Source organism: Microcaecilia unicolor, chromosome 13, assembly GCF_901765095.1.
Source record: "Microcaecilia unicolor chromosome 13, aMicUni1.1, whole genome shotgun sequence".
Taxonomy (NCBI): Eukaryota; Metazoa; Chordata; class Amphibia; order Gymnophiona; family Siphonopidae; genus Microcaecilia; species Microcaecilia unicolor.
In genome coordinates this window covers 2,717,886-2,737,208 of record NC_044043.1, presented here as the reverse complement: position 1 = coordinate 2,737,208, position 19,323 = coordinate 2,717,886, and the positions used below count along the sequence as shown (strand labels likewise).

Genomic DNA, 19,323 nt, shown 5'->3' with positions numbered 1-19,323 from the left:
CTACCACGGGAAACAGCGTGTGCCGACTTCAAAATTACTGACAGGCGCCCGCACTACCCCAGCAGTAGTGTCAATTTGGTGCGTGCTACCTGCGTGTTTTCCCTACCGCTGCTTAATAAAAGGGTCCCTTTATTCTGTATATGGTACCAAAAAGTCCTCAATGAAAGAAATGACCAGTAAGGGGGAGATTCTATATATTTAATTAATACATTTATATCCCACATTATCCCACTTAGTTGCAGGCTCAATGTGGCTTACACAATACTGTAGAGGTAGACTCCGGTTCAATAATACAAATACATAGTACAATAGAAAGCATGTAATAAACATCAGTATAAAACAACAAGGAAATAAAAAGAGGGAAGTTATAGAAATTTAGTACGGTTCATATTTTGTTGTGTCGCATGAAGTGAGAAGTTAATTTGGATCGGGGGGGGGGGGGGGGGGGGGGGGGGGGTAGGCCTTCTTAAACAAGTTGGTTTTCAGTAGTTTCCTGAAGTTAAGATGGTTATGGATAGATCTCACTGTTTTGGGCAAAGCGTTTCACAGTTGTGTACTTATGTAAGAAAAGCTGGATGCATAAGTTGATTTGTATCTAAGTCCATTGCAGATTCAAATACGTTTGAGATAGGCTGGTACTGTTTCTGGGTGGTAATTTTATGAGGGCCAACATGTATCCCGGAACTTCACCATAAATAATTTATCGCGCCTGGAAAATTCACGCAGAAATAATTTTCACCTAAGCATATTCTATAAGATGTGGACACGGTATATAGAATGTGCTTAGTTTGATACCCCAGCAAATAAAACTACACACATCAGTTTACACCAAAGAAAATATGACTTAAATCCCTACGCATAGATTTACGCGGACTGGGCCATATTCTAAAACAGCGTGCATAAATTTGGGAACACCCACAAAACACCTATTTCCCTGCCTATTCTACACCCATGGCCACATCCCTTTTGAACTACGTGATTTAGAATTTAGGTGCAATTCATTATAGAATAGGCTTTGCCAGTTATGCACGTAAATCTAATTATTGCCAATTAGTGCTCTTTGGGCACTAATTGGGAGGAGTAGCCTAGTGGTTAGTGCAGTAGACTTTGATCCTGAGGAACTGAGTTTGATTCCCACTGCAGCTCCTTATGACTCTGGGCAAGTCACTTAACCCTCCATTGCCCCTGGTACGAAATAAGTACCTGCATATATGTAAACCGCTTTGAATGGAGTTGCAAAAACCTCAGAAAGGCAGTATATCAAGTCCCATTTCCCTTTCCCATTTCCCTTTTGCTAAGCGGCGGTAATGCTACATAGAAAGTACCGCCGTCATTTCTGGCGTTACAAAAATGTCTTTATTTTTGTAGTGCCAGAGTGTACCCAGTGGTAATCGGGTAGTGCCGCACGCTGCCCAGTTCCCGCTGGGTAAACACAGGAGCCCTTACTGCCACCTCCGTGGGTGATGGTAAGGGCTCCCCTTGGAATGGCTGCCCGGCAAGTACCTTACTTTCCTGTGGGAAAGCGAGACTTCCCTTTTACCTGCTGCGGTAAAAGGGGGCTTTGTTGTGTGTGTAAAACATGCGCCGATGCCATCACTGGCCCCATTTTGACGTAGCTTGGTAAAAAGGTGTCCTTTGTTGCTTGTTAACTGCTGTTAACAATGCTGATTGGCTTCTTAAGCCAATTAAGCAGGGGCATAGCCAGACTTGGCGGGAGGGGGGGGGCAGAGCCCGAGGTGAGGGGGCACATTTTAGCCCCCCCCCCCGGCACCGCCGACACCCCCGTCATTGCCAAACCCCCGCCATTGCTGACCACCGCCACCACCAACTTTTACCCCCCCTCCGCCAACGACCCTCTTGATCACCCCTCCCGCCGCCAACCCTCCCCCACCGCCACCGTCGCCTACCTTTGCTGGCGGGGGACCCCAACTCCCGCCAGCCGAGGTCCTCTTCTTCCGGCGCAAGGCTTCATTCTGTTTCTGAGTCTGACGTCCAGCAGAACGAAGCCTTGCGCCAACAGAAGAGGACCTCGGCTGGCAGGAGGTTGGGGTCCCCCGCCAGCAAAGGTAGGCGATGGCGGGTTGACGGCAGGAGGAGGGGTTGAGAGGGTCATCAGCAGGGGGGTCCATGGCCAAATCTACGGGGGCCCAGGCCCCCGTGGTCCCACGTAGCTACGCCACTGCAATTAAGCTATACACGTTGTTAAGGAATACACTTAGATTTTTAGCACAGATCTCTAGGCATGCTATATAGAATCTGGGGGTAAGGGCTATTCTATAAACAGTGCTCCAAGTTGGGCACCATTTTTGGAATAGCATTTGGCACCAGGATCACACATCCAGTTTTGGGCACGAGGATTTACACCAACTGAAACCTGGTGTAAATCTTTGCACCTAAAGCCGGCACTGACCTGCCTAATTCTGTAACACTGGGTGCAAATTCCAGGAACGCCCCTGACCTGTCCATGCCCCTCCCCTGGCCACACCCCCTTGTTGGATCCAGGTGTAAAAATTTACACGCACGTCTTTATAGCATAACGACTAAATGGTGCGGGCATAAATTCAATTCTTTACCAATTAGCGCCAATAAGTGATTTTAATGCCCAATTATAGGCACTAATTGGCTCATGTAATTAAATTGCACATGCAAATCTGTGTGCACAATTCTTTTGTACCTTATATTGTGATAAATAAGAGGGTGTCCTAGCTGGGGCAGACCACTAGATGGCGCTGTTCCCCTAAAAATGTCCAGGATGTCCGGGGTAGGCCACTAGAGGGCGCTAGGAGAATAGGTGGAGGTTGCTAGGACCGGGGAGAGTCCTGGGATGGCTACAGGTGCAGGCGGTTAGGGGCTGGGTCCTGTTTAGCTATTAACCACTTTATACCCCACCTGAGTTGTGAAAGGAAGAGAAGAGAGCTGGTAGCTGAAGAAAGAGAATCCCCCTGGAAAGAACTGGCTAAACCCTATGGACTTGTGGTGGACTGTGTGCTCAAGGAAGAAAAACAGGCTGGGGTAAGAAGTCCCTAAAGCATTAGTGTTGGACTGTGTAGCCTCAGTACTTAGAGGAACTGTGTGTTCAAAGTAAAGGACTGTGAGTCTAAAGGAAGGAAGGACTGGGTGTCCAAAGAAGAAATAGGGCTGTGTGTCCCAGTACTGAGAAGCAGGCTGCAAAGCCTGGGGTTAGAAGTCCCTAAAGTATTGAGGTTAGTGCTGAGCCCAGGAATCTGTGTGGGGAGGCTCAGTGTGAAGATATGTAAATGTATAAAGTATTTAAGCTAGAAGAACTGTGCCCAGGGGCTGGAATAAAGAATTGCCTGAATATGCTGTTGGTAAGACCTGTTTAATTTTGCCTCTGGAGAACCAGGTCACCCTGAGCGTGAAAGGATAACATGCTAATCTGCATACAATTTGCATACTGAGAACCAGCTCACCCTGAGTGAGAAAGGGGCCCAGGAGCTTGAGGTTGGATTGCTCAGGATGCTGGGAAGAGACTGTTTGGAGTCCTGTTCAGAGGCCACAGGCCAGTGAAGTCTGCTGGAGAGTGGAAGCAGAAGCCTCATCTTCACAATATATTTATTTATTTGGATTTTGCTCACACCTTTTTCAATAATAGCTCGAGGTGAGCTACAGGCAGGTACACTGGGTGTTTCTCTGTCCCTAGAGGGCTCACAATCTAATTTTGTATCTAAGGTAATAGAGGGTTAAGTGACTTGCCCAAGATCAGAAGGATTGGGATTTGAACCAGCCACTTCTGAGTATCAAGATGGGTGTTCTAACCACTAGACCACTCCTCCACTCTTTGTTAATGTGTATCCAGTTAATGATATAGCCTTTCTTTGCTTTATTTATTTATTTATGTATTTGTACCCCACATTTTCCAACCTAGTAGCAAGTTCAATGTGGCTTACAATTAGGTCAACAAGCATCAAGTCGTGAGGGTCATAGCAAGCCTGGTTCAATTATGTCTGTGATTGTGTGATGTGATGTGGTGACCGGGATCTTCTTGGCTATATGATTTCGTCGGAAATGAATTTCCTGAAGAGCTGAGCCTTCAATTGTTTTGGGAATGTTGGGTAGATGTTCATTCCTTTTAAGTCTTTCGGTAGACAGTTGCAGGTTTTGGTGTGAAACTGGTTGAATGTGCCTAAATTTAGGTGCTGACTTATAGCATTTCCTTTTATATCATTACTCTCATTGCCGAGCTTTGTAATATTTATAGTAAAGGAGTAGCCTGGGGGTTAGAGCAGCAGGATTCACCACCTGGTGGCCCTTCTGATCACCTTGAGCAAGTCACTTTTCACTGCATCATGTGCAAACTTACAGCCTCATTTACTGACCTGCTTTTATGTGCTTTAATGTTATTCAGTGCAAGTCCCATTGTTTATTTATTTATTTATTAGGATTTATTTACCGCCTTTTTGAAGGAATTCACTCAAGGCGGTGTACAGTAAGAATAGATCAAACATGAGCAAGAGGCAATTAGAGCAGTAAAACTATTCGAACAACAATACAAAGTATGGCATGGTATACTACTTGCAATGACAACACAGCATGTACTAGAACATTATAATTGGTAGTGAAGGGTAAGGCAAAGTTGTAACATATAGATGGGTAAGAAAGTAGGAAGAGTTAGAAAGTAAGGTGATTGATTTGAAGAAAGTTGCACGTGAGGTCGGAGAGATGGTTAAATATTATCTCAGCTAGGGTAGGACTGGATAAACATGTCCCGCTGCAGTATGTGCAGCTCGAGTCAATCCTTGTGTGTGTGAGTGAGACTAACAAGTTAATCAATGGAGCCTGTATACTAAGGGCCAAATTGTAGAAATGGCACCTTAAAATCGGTGTTTAGTGAGATTCTATAAACTATGCCTAAAGTTAGTTAGCTCATGTGCTGTTCTTGCGACTAAAATCTAGGCGCACCCATTTAGGCCAACTAAAACCAGGCCTAAATGCCTGCGTCTAAAAGGCACAGATCGGGTGTATTCCATAATAATGTGTCCCGCCCATTCCACACCCATGTCCACGCCCACTTTTCAGCTGCACCCATTTGAATTTATACGAACCACTCTAGAATATGCCTAGAAAGTTGTGTGCATAAATTCTAATTAAAGCCAATTAGTGCCGTTAATTGGTTAAGTACCAATTACCGGCGCTGATTGGCTTGTTCGCCAAATTGCGTGCACAACTTAACTGATTATTTGATCAGATTATCGTGCACAACTTAAGGCGCCATTTATAGAATTTGAGGGTAAGCGCATAGCAATACGTTCTAAAACATCACTGCAGGTTAGCTAATGAGACCCTTAGATTCTCAGTCCCCTGGGGATGGGGGGATTTTTACTGTATTTATTTATTTATTTATTTATTGTATTTGTACCCCACATTTTCCCACCTTTTTGCAGGCTCAATGTGACTTACAGAGTATAGATATGATAACGTCATTACATGATTTAAAAATAGTCGATCACAAGCAGAGGTGAAAGAAGATTTAGATGGAAGGTGTTAGGTAAGGTCGTGTGAGAGGTGTTTTTTGGTGTACTTGGGTAGTTTAAGGAATGATTTGTTTCATTGAGGGTGACTTTTGTAGGCTTTGTTGAAGAGATGTGTTTTCAGAGCTTTGCGAAAGCTGGTTAGATTGGTCATGGTTTTCAGGGCCATGGGTAGTGCGTTCCAAGACTGTGTGCTTTTGTACGCAAAGGTAGTAGCATAAGCCTGTTTGTATTTCATTCCTTTACAGCTGGGGAAGTTCAGATTGAGGAATTTGCAGGCCGATCTTTTGGTATTTCTGGGCGGTAAGTCCACTAGTTTTAACATATAGAGTGGGGCATCTGCGTGAATGATTTTGTGTACAGTCGTGCAGATCTTGAACTCAATTCGTTCCTTGAGCGGAAGCCAGTGCAGTTTTTCTCTTAGGGGTTTTGCACTTCCATATTTAGGTGTTCCAAAAATGAGTCTGGCTGCGGTGTTCTGGGCAGTTTGGAGTTTTTTGATGGTCTGTTCTTTACAGCCTGCGTACAGAGCGTTACAGTAGTCCAAGTGGCTTAGTACCAATGACTGTACCAGGGTGCGGAAGATGTTTCTTGGGAAAAAGGGTTTTATTCTTTTGAGTTTCCACATTGATTGGAACATTTTTATCGTTGTATTCTTCGCTTGGGTGTCGAGAGTGAGGTTTCGATCAATGGTGACTCCAAGAATTTTCAGGTTTTCTGAGATAGGAAGTGTGCAGTAGGGGGTGGTTATTTTAGGAAAGTTGTTTGTGTTGTATTGGGAGGTGAGAACTAGACATTGAGTTTTTTCTGCATTGAGTTTTAACTTGAATGAGTCCGCCCAAGAGTGCATGATCTGGAAGCTCTGGTTGATCTCGTTGGTTATTTCGTTTAAGTCACTTTTGAATGGGATATGGATCGTAACGTCATCGGCATATATGTAGGGGTTAAGGTTTTGGTTGGCTAGGAGTTTGGCTAATGGTATCATCATTAGGTTGAAGATAGTTGGTGAGAGTGAGGATCCTTGAGGAACTCCGCATTCCGGTATCCATGGTGGTGATCTCTCCGTATTCGTTGTTACTTGATAGGATCTGGTGGTGAGGAATCCTTCAAACCATTTGAGAACTGGGCCTCCGATTCCGAAGTACTCTAGTAAGTGTAACAGAATTTCATGATCCACCATGTCGAAGGCACTAGACATGTCGAATTGTAGTATGAGTATGTTCTTGCCGGTTGCGATCGTTTTTTTTTAATGAGTTAATTGCCGACACTAGTACAGTTTCAGTGATATGATTTGATCGAAATCCTGATTGAGACTCATGTAAAATTGAGTGTTTGGTCAGGTATTCCGTGAGTTGTTTCGTCACTATGCCTTCCATCAATTTTGTTGTGAGTGGGATAGAAGCGACTGGTCGGTAGTTGGTTAAGTCCATTGTGCTTTTCTTGGCATCTTTTGGCAGCGGTGTGAGTAGGATGTTTCCATTTTCCGTGGGGAAGAGATCATTTATGAGTCTATAGTTTACTTGGTTCGTGAGGTCTTGCATGAATTGTTTGGGTGCGGATCTTATTAGGCTGGTAGGGCAGATGTCAAGTTTGCATTGAGATTTGGCATATTTTCTGAGCCAGTGTGTGAGTTCATTTTCTGAAATCAGGTCAAAATTGGTCCATGATCGATCGGCTGGGTATTCCCCATGATCTGGGTCTAAGCATTCAAGGACACTTGTGTACTCAGTAGTGTTACTTGGTATCATGCGTCGGAGCTTTGTGATTTTTTCGTTGAAATAGTTTGCTAGGTTGGTTGCCGATGGGGTGTCTGTGCTGTTTGAGGTGACCTGTGTGGTGTTTAGGAGGTTATTTACAAGTGAAAAGAGTTTGTGCGTGTCCTTGTAGTTTGGTCCTATTATAGTTTTGTAATGCGTTCTTTTGATCTGTCTGATTTTATATTTGTATTTTCTTTGTACCTGTTTCCACTCTTTGAATGTGTGTGCATCTTTTTTTTTTGCTCCATGCTCTTTCAAGTCTTCTGACCTGTGTTTTTAGTTCTTTCAGTTCTTCGTTAAACCATGGGATTGAGTTGTTCCTATGTGAGGTTCTAGTTTGGAGCGGTGCTATTTTGTCTAACACTGTTCTGCATCTGTTGTCCCATTCTTGTAGAAATTGGGGTGATTCTGTAGTTGTAGTCCATTTCTCGGCATATATTTGTTGCCAGAATATTAGAGGGTCTATTTTGCCTCTCGTAGTGTAGGTTCTCTTTTGTTTTCCAAAGGAGGGAAGTGGTTGCTTTGTAATGATCTGACCATGGTGTGACTATCCATTTGGTGTCCCTGAATATGAGGTTCGCTTCTGATGAAAATTTGTGAGTTATGATATCTAGTGTGTGTCCTTTTTTGTGGGTGGGTTGCATGTTAGGCCAGTGGAGGAATTCCTTGCATTCGTGTACGTTGTTTGAGTTGGTATCTTCAAGATGGAGGTTTATGTCTCCTGTTATGAGGACATTCTGAGAGGACAGACAAGCAGTGGTGTGCTGGAGAAGGCTCTCACAGGCTCGCAAGAGCCAGTTGTTAAGTTTTTAAGAATTTTGGGAGCCGGTTGTTAAAGTAGGGCCCTCCATGGCTACTTTAACAACTGGCTCCCAAAATGTGGGCTTGGGCCCCCTGCTGAATTCTCTTTTACTTTGCTGGTGGGGATGCTGAGCCCTGCCAGCCAAGTAAATAGACTGTTGCTGCTCCCAGCTCCTTGCTTCCAGCTCTGAGCAACAGGCTGGAACTTCTCCAGCATGTATGAGAAGTTTCAGCATGCTGCTCGGAGCAAGACGTTGGGAGTGGTGGCAGTCCATTTATTGGTTGCCAGCAAAGGTATGCCTAGCGTGCCCACACGAAGGGAGGGAGGAGAGAGAGGCAAGTGTTGCCCCCCCCCCCCCCCCAACCCGGCCACCCCTGGCCCTTCCAACTGCAGAGCTGGCTACGTCTGGAGAAAGAACCTGTTGTTAAAAATTTACCAGCACACCCCTGCAGACAAGTATTTGATATGAAATCTGTGAAGTGTATCTGTGCGTCTTGCCAGTTAGCCGGGGGTCTGTAGAATAGGATTATGTTTAGTTGATCCTGTAGGTTAGGGTGGGTGATTCTGACTGTGGCTATTTCGAGTTGGGGGAGGATCGATACAGCTGTTGTTGTAACTGTGAATTGGGATTTATAAATTATAGCTATACCTCCGCCTCTTTTTCCTTCTCTTGTCCAATGAGTGATTTTGTATCCTGGTGGACACAGCTCTAGGATTATTGGGTCTTTGGAGTCATGGATCCAAGTTTCATTGATGAGAAGGAAGTCAAGGTTATCTGCCGTTATCCAGTCGGTTATCGTTGTATTTTTTGATTTTTGATCTGGCGTTAGTGTATCCTAATTGTATTAATTGGTGTTGCTTCCTTGGGTTCGGGTTTGTGTTGATTTTTATCAATTGTCTGTTTTCTTGGTGTGCGGGTTTGGTGTCATCTTTTGATGTCCTTTGTTGGTGTCCATGGGCGTTAGGTTTGTCGTGGTCTTTGTTATTTTTGGGGGAGGGCATTGTGTGTATGTAAGTGATGTGCGATTTGTGAGTTGTGAGGTTGTTGTTGTCTGTGTCGTGTGTTATGTACTTGAATATATCTTATCTTGAGCTACAAATGAAAAGGCACGAGGTAAACAACCTTGTCTTCCATGTAAAATCTGCAGCACAGAGCCAGGGACACCAATGCATGGGGCAGGAGGAGAGGTGATGGACAAGGTGGTTGGAAAGCCAGCAACGGAGCCACTTGGAACTGCCACCCTCTTTTTTTTTTTTATTTTTTAGTCTTAGTATTTTTTATTTATTTAGTTACAGAAGAACAACAGCTTAATTCCACCAGATCACCTATGATACTGCTGCTAAGACGTCAACGCTTACTCGGACCCCAATGTTATACTCAATCCCTCATCTTCTTCCCGCCATCCTTTACCATTTCCCTCCCATTCTCCTTCCCTTTCACCTATCATATCCTTGTCTACCTTCCCTATTCTAGTTCATTACGTTCTTTTCACATGTCCTTTGTAATGCCTTTCATAATGTAAGTAGTTATGATCATCACAATTTATAATACTGTTCCTACATTTCCTTGTTTTACTGTATTCTTTACCATGTAAGATGCTTTCTTTTACTACGTAAGCCGCACTGGACCTGCTGTATGTGGGAAAGAACGGGGTACAAATGTAATAAATAAAACATAATACAAACCATTATAATAATAACAGTGTACATATTTCAAAAAGCATAAAGAAGGGGAAAGAAAAAAAACTTCTCAACATACATCTTTAAAGTAAGTCAGTAACAAAGAGCACTTCTCCTTATACAAGATAAAATGAGGTGATTTTTTTTTAGCAAGGAATGTTTCATATTTATAAGTTTGAAACACTAGGTTCCACCAGTCTTGATATGTGGCTTGGTTCAAAGTCTTCCAGTGCGTAAAAATCACCTTCAAGGCTAAAGTGAACAAAGTATTAACAAGCATACATTCATTTGGGTTTAACGTAGATCTAAAACATTGGTCTCTAAGCAACACATATTTGTACAATAGAGGACCAGTAAAATGAAACACATCTGTTAAAGTGAGCCATATGTCATTCCAGTATGTTTTAATACATACACACTCAAAAATACCTAGCTGGGCATGACAGGACCAACATAAACTGGGAATGCAAGGGTTAATGGCATGCGACCTGAAGGGTGTCCATAATGATCTACGCATAAAGAAACAGAGAGACTGTGTTATGGCAGTGGATTTAGAACATTTAAACAGCGATTTCCATATCTGCTTCCAGCGTTTGTCTGAAATGGGTTGTTGAATATCTGTTGAATCCTGTGCATAAGGAATGGATCCTCAGAAGCTTAGCTGAAATTGGGTGGCGGAGCAGGTGGGGGGGGAAGAGGGGTTGGCGGTTGGGAGGCGAGGATAGTGGAGGGCAGACTTATACGGTCTGTGATGGGAGGCGGGACTGGTGGTTGGGAGGCGGGAAATACTGCTGGGCAGACTTATACGGTCTGTGCCCTGAAAAAGACAGGTACAAATTCAAGGTAAGGTATACACAGTGCTTTTTTTGTGCCGGTACGCAACGGTACGGCGTACTGGCACCTTTTTTTTTGGCTCCCCCCGCCCCGTGAGTCCATGTCCCGCACGCAGTGCCAGCCCCCATTTCCGGCCGCTGCTGCTTCTCCTGTTGAGCAGCAGCGGCCGCTACACAAAGAAAAAGATTTAAAAAAAAAACAAACTTCAAACCTGGCTGAAACGCGGCACCCCGGCACTGTAGTCAGCCATTAGTCATTGGCTGTTGCCCCGCAGCCGCTCCTCCTCTTGCCTTACGTTACTACGCTCCTCCGGGGTCTTCCTCCAGGGGCAGTGACGTAAGGCAAGAGGAGGAGCGGCTGCGGGGCAACAGCCAATGACTAATGGCTGTCTACAGTGCCGGGGTTACGCGTTTCAGCCAGGTTTGAAGTTTTTTTTTTTAATCTTCTTTTTCTTTGTGTAGCGGCCGCTGCTGCTCAACAGGAGAAGCAGCGGCCGGAAATGGGGGCTGGTGCCGCGTGCGTCGCGACTTCGCGCCGTTCGCGGGGAAACTTGGCAGGGAGAGAGAAACCAACAGAGGGAAGGATTGGGGAGAAAGAGGGAAACCAACAGAGGGAAGGATTGGGGAGAGAGAGAAAGAGGGAAACCAACAGAGGGAAGGATTGGGGAGAGAGAGGGGAAAACAGATGGAAGGATGGGGAGAGAGAGGGAAAAACAGATGGAAGGATTGGGGAGAGAGGGGAAAAACAGATGGAAGAATGGGGAGAGAGAGGGGAAAACACAGATGGAAGGATTGGGGAGAGAGGGAAAAACACAGAGTAGTAGTAGTAGTAGAAGGAAGGATTGGGGAGAGAGAGAAAAACAGATGGAAGGATGGGGAAAGAGAGGGAAAAACAGATGGAAGGATTGGGGAGAGAGGGGAAAAACAGATGGAAGGATGGGGAAAGAGAGGGAAAAACAGATGGAAGGATTGGGGAGAGAGAGGGGAAAACAGATGGAAGGATTGGGGAGAGAGGGGAAAAACAGATGGAAGAATGGGGAGAGAGAAGGAAAAACACAGATGGAAGGATTGGGGAGAGAGGGAAAAACAGATGGAAGGATGGGGAAAGAGAGAGGGAAAAACACAGATGGAAGGATTGGGGAGAGAGGGAAAAACAGATGGAAGGATTGGGGAGAGAGGGAAAAACAGATGGAAGGATGGGGAAAGAGAGGGAAAAACGGAAGGATTGGGGAGAGAGGGGAAAAACAGATGGAAGGATGGGGAAAGAGAGGGAAAAACAGATGGAAGGATTGGGGAGAGAGGGGAAAAACAGATGGAAGGATGGGGAAAGAGAGGGAAAAACACAGATGGAAGGATTGGGGAGAGAGGGAAAGAGGGAAACCAACAGAGGGAAGGATTGGGGAGAGAGAGGGGAAAACAGATGGAAGGATGGGGAGAGAGAGGGAAAAACAGATGGAAGGATTGGGGAGAGAGGGGAAAAACAGATGGAAGAATGGGGAGAGAGAGGGAAAAACACAGATGGAAGGATTGGGGAGAGAGGGAAAAACAGATGGAAGGATGGGGAAAGAGAGGGAAAAACAGATGGAAGGATTGGGGAGAGAGGGGAAAAACAGATGGAAGGATGGGGAAAGAGAGGGAAAAACAGATGGAAGGATTGGGGAGAGAGAGGGGAAAACAGATGGAAGGATGGGGAGAGAGAGGGAAAAACAGATGGAAGGATTGGGGAGAGAGGGGAAAAACAGATGGAAGGATGGGGAGAGAGAGGGAAAAACACAGATGGAAGGATTGGGGAGAGAGGGAAAAACAGATGGAAGGATAGGGAAAGAGAGGGAAAAACAGATGGAAGGATTGGGGAGAGAGGGGAAAACAGATGGAAGGATGGGGAGAGAGAGAAAGAGGGAAAACAACAGAGGGAAGGATTGGGGAGAGAGAGAGGGAAAACAACAGAGGGAAGGATTGGGGAGAGAGAGAGAGGGAAAACAACAGGGAAGGATTGGGAGAGAGAGAGAGAGAGAGAGGGAAAACAACAGAGGGAAGGATTGGGGAGAGAGAAAAAGAGGGAAAACAACAGAGGGAAGGATTGGGGAGAGAGAGAAAGAGGGAAAACAACAGGGAAGGATTGGGAAGAGAGAGGGAAAAACAGATGGAAGGATTGGGAAGAGAGGGGAAAAACAGATGGAAGGATGGGGAGAGGGAAAAACAGATGGAAGGATGGGGAGAGAGAGGGGAAAACACAGATGGAAGGATTGGGGAGAGAGGGAAAAACAGATGGAAGGATGGGGAAAGAGAGAGGGAAAACAGATGGAAGGATGGGGAGAGAGAGAGGGAAAACGGAAGGATAGGGAGAGAAAGAGGGAAGACACTGGATGGAAGAATGCAGAAAGAAATAGGGGAGACACTGGAAGGATGGGGAGAGAAAGCAGAGCTGCTGGATGGAAAAGGGGAATAGAGAAAGACTGGAGAATAAGAGGAAGGGGCATGGGGAGAACAAGGGTGAGGAAAAGATGAAAAGCCACAGGTAGATGAAGGACATTAAAGAATGGATAGTAAGAATGAATTAAATCTGGACAGAGAGAGAGCCTGAAAAATATTGAAGAAAGCAAAGAAAAAGGAGACAAAAATGACAAATGGCACAGAAGAGTTAAGCAAAAACAAAGGAAAGCAGAATCACAGACCGGGACCAATACGGAAAGAAAAACAGTCACCAGACAACAAAGGTAGAAAAAAATCATTTTATTTTCATTTTAGTGTTTGTAATATGTCCAATTTGAGAATTTACATTGGCTGTCTTATTTTGCACTGGGTATACTGGAGCTGTAAGAGCTTACAGAGATTATTTATCATGAAAAAAAATCACATTATTTTTTTCTCCTATAGTAACTGTAATATTTTCCATGATGTCTGTTTATATGCGCCATGGCTGGTATAGGGGGTGTGGCTATCATAGGGGTGGAGCCATATGTGGTGACCCCGCCCACAATGAGTACCAGCACCTTTTTTTCTACAAAAAAAGCACTGGGTATACACATATGAGTTTGTCTTGGGCAGACTGGATGGACTGTGCAGGTCTTTTTCTGCCGTCATCTACTATGTTACTATGTTCTTCCCAACGTCTACGCAGGCCTAGTATAAACTTGTGATGCAACATGTCTGGAACCTTTTAGCTATATCAATAAGCTCAGGGGAATGTGGGACATCTTGTCAATTTGCTTTTTTTCAGCATGGAGTTAAGTTGCAACCATTGGTAGAATTGAGAATTTAACAAAGAACATTCACCCTTCATAGTTGAAAACAATTTCCAGGTGTGATTATTTAAATCAACAAAATGCCACCCTCTTTTTAATCATTTCTTCATTTTCATCACTGGAAGTCTTTTAGATTTTATTAGAGCTTTTAACATTTCAAGATTTAAAAAAAAAAAGCCCAAATAAGAAATGAAAGTATTGGATGCATAAGAATAGCCGGCTGCTCTACCGGAATATCGCTATTAAAGCTGCATGTGTCTTCTCATAACAGTGAATTCTCTACACGTTTAGCTTTAGGGTTTGTGAATCAGCATCCCAGTTTCTGTTACGTTGCCAAGTCCTCTGTCAACACCATGTTCCCTTTGATGTCTGCAGCTGATAACGGTTTGGTAATAGTGATGTACTGCTGGCTCTGCTTTCTTAGAAGGAAACTCTTTTCATGTTGCTGCAGGCAGGACTCCTATCCATCGAGGATGCTTCAGGGTACCGACGAACTTTACCAACACTTTTCCTACCTCTTTCATGCAACCCAACTTGACGGCGGAAGTCTGTTCGGAATTTTGCTCTGATAAAGTAAGCCCAGAGGTTTTGTTTTTATATTGTCTTTGCCTTCTCTTGTAAGGTGGGGTTGTGAAATTTTCTCCAGTGGAAACTGCTGAGGCATTCCTTCACTGCACTTCCTGAAATGTGGAAAGAATGGCTAGGTCAGCCTACTGACACAACCATGGAGTCCCTCGGCTCTCGGTCGCTATGGGCAAATCTGGCTCAGGGGCCCTTTTACAAAGCATTGGGGGCTTACCGCACGCTAACCCAGAACTACTGCCAGCCCAGTGTGGCTGCTGGTGGTAGGTCTGTCTCGAATGCACGCCATTCCAGCATACCAGAAAAAATTTCATTTTTTAGCATGGTACCATGGGAGCCCTTACCACCACCTGAATAGGTGATGGTAAGTGCTCCCCCCCCCCCCCCCCCGCATGGCCACAAGGTAAGAGTAATCTTATTGCACGGCCATTTTTTAAAGGGGGTTTTAATCCGCTGCAGTAAAAAATGGTCCTTTTTCCTGCAGCTTAGTAAAAGGACCCCTGCGATCTAAAGTCACTAGTGTGTGAAAGTCTTATGCAAAATAAGTTTCTTAGCTCTGCTGCTAAGTCCCTGACAGAATATTTTTCATGTGGTTCTCAACTGTGGTTTTCATGAATTTTGTGATAGTCAAAGTGGATATAGGGGTCCTTTTACAAAGGCGCGCTGAAAAAATGACGCGGTAGTGTAGGCGCCGATTCGTTTTTTAGCACGCCTGTAAAAAAGACCTTTTTTAAATTTTTGTTGAAAAAGGATGTGCGGCAACATGAAAATTGCCATGCGTCCATTTTGGGTCTGAAACTGTACCGCCAGCCATTGACCTAGCGATAAAGACTCACACAGTAACCAGGTGATAATGGCCTAAGTGCACCAAATGCCACTTGGCGTGCATCCATTTTGCACGACCGAAAATAAAAAATATTTTTCAGACGCGGGTATCGGACACGCGACAAAAATGAAATTACTGCAAGAGCCACGCGGTAGTCGGCAGTAACTCAATTTTGGGCGCACGTAGACACTTACACGGCTTAGTAAATATACTATATTACAACAATCCAGTTTACTTAAAATTAGAATTTTAACGAATGGCCATCTGTGGCGTGGCTGTAACAACGTATGTTTGTGGAGGAAAAAGCCTCTGAGTTCCCGGTTCAGAATATTAAGATCTGAATACACGGGGCGAAAATTTGCAGTTTGGTTCCACTCCGTTCTGTCCCGACGGGGTCCCGTTTCACCGTCTTCGGCTTTCTCATGGAAAATCGACCTCTTACTGCAATTATAGTTACACCTTCAATTGCATCAGAGAGGTTTTTTAGCTGATAAAGATTTTGCCCCATGTATTTAGCTCTTAATATTCTGAACCGGGAACTCAGAGACTTTTTCATCCACAAACATATGTTGTAACAGCTATGCCACAGACGGCCGTTCATTAAAATTGAAATTTCATTTATATCTAATATTGTGGCTAAGTCCAACTGACTATACAAAAGTTGTACTTAAAATTAGAGACTGAACTACCAGTTGTAACTGTTCACGATTAATATACTTTCTAATTCTTCTCAGTTTCTGCATTACCCAAAAATTTGTTTATTGTGTGGAACTATATCATGTTATATGATGACATTAATAAGCAGATCGGTATATGGGAGAAGGCGTCTTGTACAACATTCTAAGTTTCTTAATATTTCCTAGTCCTAAAGGTGTCCCCTACTGGAAATTATTTCAGACCATTTTTATGAATCAGGCAGCAACGTTTTGGTCACGCCTTTCAAATGGGATTAAAGCTTTGTCCAGTTATCTTTTTAGGAAACAGGTTTTGAATACAGTGAATTTAGTTATAATTCTGTTGATAATTCAATGTATGTTCTTAGATGTTTGGTCTAGTTCCTTATTGTTAACTGCTTTGAACTACATTTGGTAATAGCGGACTATAAGCTCTGTTCTAGTGTTGACTCTTTTAATATTTTAGATATAGTCTGTAAAATGGATTCTCCCTCTGTACATAACTGACACATATATTTTCATTCCTGCATGCATTTTAGTTTAGCTGGTCCAGCTGTAAAATACTAGGGGTGTCTTTTACCAACTGCAGCAAAAGGGGGCCTGCGTTGGCATCAGCGCGTGTTTTTGACGTGTTCTGAGGCCCCATTTTACCACAGTGGCTAAAAGGTAGGTCTTTGTTTTTTTTTTTTTTTTAAAGAAATGGCTATGCGGCAGGTGAAGCACTTGCCGTCAGGGGCGTAGCCAGACTTCGGCGGGAGGGGGGTCCAGAACCCGAGGTGAGGGGGCACATTTTAGCCCCCCCCTCGGTGCCGCCAACCCCCCCCACACCATTTTTGACCCGCCACAACCTCCAACTTTGACCCCCCCCCCCCCCCCCCCCCGCCGACGACCCTCTCGGCCCCCCTCCTGCTGCCAACCCTCCCCTGCCGTCGCTTACCTTTGCTGGCGGGGGCCCCAACCCCCGCCAGCCGAGGTCTCCTTCAACCAGCGCAAGGCTTCGTTCTGTTTTTGTGAATCTGACATCCTGCATATATTGCAGGATGTCAGACTCGCAGAAACAGAACGAAGCCTTGCGCCGGAAGAAGAGGACTTCGGCTGGCGGGGGTTGGGGATTCTGCCAGCAAAGGTAGCAGACGGCGACGGTGGGAGGGGGAGTCAAGAGGGTTGTCGGCAGGGGGGTCCAGGGCCAAATCTACGGGGGCCCAGGACCCCGTGGCCCCACATAGCTATGCCCCTGCTTGCCGTGCGATCATTTTGGGGGGAAATCTTACTGCCACCCATTGAGGTGACAGTAAGGGCTCCCGCGCTAACCTGGTGGTAACGAGGCAGCATACGGCACTGCCTGATTACTGCCAGCCAGGTACACACCGGTGCTACAAAAAAGATATATTTTTTGTAGCACCGGATATGACGGCATGCTGAGGGTGGGAAGTACCGCCGGGCTGCTGTGGTAGCCCAGCTGTAGTTCCTTTTTAGCAAGCAGTAAGCCCACATTGGGCTTACCGCTGCTTTATTAAAGGAGCCCTAGCAGAGCTTTACAAGTCCTGACCTGGATGTCTCTTCCAAAATCTACCTCCAGGTCTATGGTCATTGCACCGTTTTTCAAAGTACTTTGGCTATGGATATCCACGGACCTGCTTTTTCTGTAGGTACTTTTTTCATGGGAAAATAACGTATTAATTCGAAAATGCAATTTATGTAGATTATTTTCTCCCCCCCCCTCCCCCCCACCTGAGTAGGCCCATAGGAACAATATCTCCTGATGCAGGCTAAATATATTGTCAAACTGCATGCGTGTTATTAGCTGGCTTAAGGTTGGCCGATATTTAGGCAATGCTTTTACCTGTGTAAATCAGTAGTTACCTGAGGGGCCCTTTTACGAAGCTGCAGCAAAAAGTGGCCTGTGACAGTGCGAGTGTGTCTTTTGTATGCACGCCGGGCCAGTTTTTAACCGTGTCCTAGAAAAAGAGCCTTTTTTTTAAGGGGCCGTAAAATGGACGTGTGGCAAAATAAAAACCAGTGTGTGTGCATTTTTGACCTGAGACCTTACTACCACCAATTGACTTATTTAATTATTTAGATTTTGCTCACACCTTTTTCAGTAGTAGCTCAAGGTGAGTTACATTCAGGTACTCTGGCTATTTCTCTGTCCCAGGAGGGCTCACAATCTAAGTTTGTACCTGAGGGGTTAAGTGACTTGCCCAAGATCACAAGGAGCAGCAGTGGGATTTGAATCAGCCACCTCTAGATTTCAAGACCGGTGCTGTAACCACTAGGCCACTCCTCCACTTGTTATTCTTTAGGGTTCTACATGGAAAGTTGATACTGTTTGAGATTCTGCATGGAATCTTGTCACTCTTTAGGATTCCAGAATCTTGCTATTCTTTGGGGTTCTACATGGAATCTTGTCACTCTTTAGGATTCCAGAATCTTGCTGCTCTTTGGGGGTTCCACATGGAATGTTGGTATTATGTAAGATTCTGAATGGAATCTTTATTTAATTATTTAGATTTTGCTCACACCTTTTTCAGTAGTAGCTCAAGATGAGCTACATTCAGGTACTCTGGATATTTCTCTGTCCCAGGAGGGCTCACAATCTAAGTTTGTACCTGAGGCAATGGAGGGTTAAGTGACTTGCCCAAGATCACAAGGAGCAGCAGTGGGATTTGAACCAGCCACCTCTGGATTTCAAGACCGGTGCTCTAACCACTCGGCCACTCCTCCATATGTTTCATGTGGCATTGTTTTTCTGTTTGTCTGTTTTCTACATGTGTTTGCATTCACACGCTTTGTGAGAGCCCTTTTGCATGTGTAATAACATGATTTACACATGAAAAATGCTTTATAAAATTATACGATAAATCTAAATAAAGTGGTCAAACTTAAAAATTTCACTTTTACACACAAGGCGGGAGCAGAATAAACAGTCAATAACTCCAAAAAAAGCCCAGTGCTTCAAGTCTTCAAACTGCTGTTTTCAATGTGGTAGTTTTCTATGTCATATATAATGGACCGGTGAAGAGGCAAGGCGAGATATAGTGAAATTAGAAAAGGTGTAGAGGAGGGAGACGAAAATGATAAAGGGTATGGGACGACTTCCCTATGAGGAAAGGCTAAAGCGGCTAGGGCTCTTCAGCTTGGAGAAAAGGCGGCTGAGGGGAGATATGATAGAGGTCTATAAAATAATGAGTGGAGTTGAACGGGTAGATGTGAAGCGTCTGTTCACGCTTTCCAAAAATACTAGGACTAGGAGGCATGCGATGAAGCTACAATGTAGTAAATTTAAAACGAATCGGAGAAAATATTTCTTCACTCAACGTGTAATTAAACTCTGGAATTCGTTGCCAGAGAATGTGATAAAGGCGGTTAGCGTAGCGGAGTTTAAAAAAGGTTTGGATGGCTTCCTAAAGGAAAAGTCCATAGACCGTTATTAAA

At 44.5% G+C, this 19,323-nt stretch overlaps 1 protein-coding gene across 1 annotated transcript in view; it reads left to right on the top strand.

The window, feature by feature from the left end:
- The window catches only part of WSCD1 (WSC domain containing 1), a 162,690-nt gene that overhangs the window by 75,932 nt on the left and 67,435 nt on the right, over window positions 1-19,323 (top strand). The window contains exon 4 of the mRNA XM_030186179.1: window positions 14,258-14,379. Within this exon, the coding sequence (XP_030042039.1) occupies window positions 14,258-14,379 (122 nt within the window). The remainder of the gene's footprint in view (window positions 1-14,257; window positions 14,380-19,323) is intronic.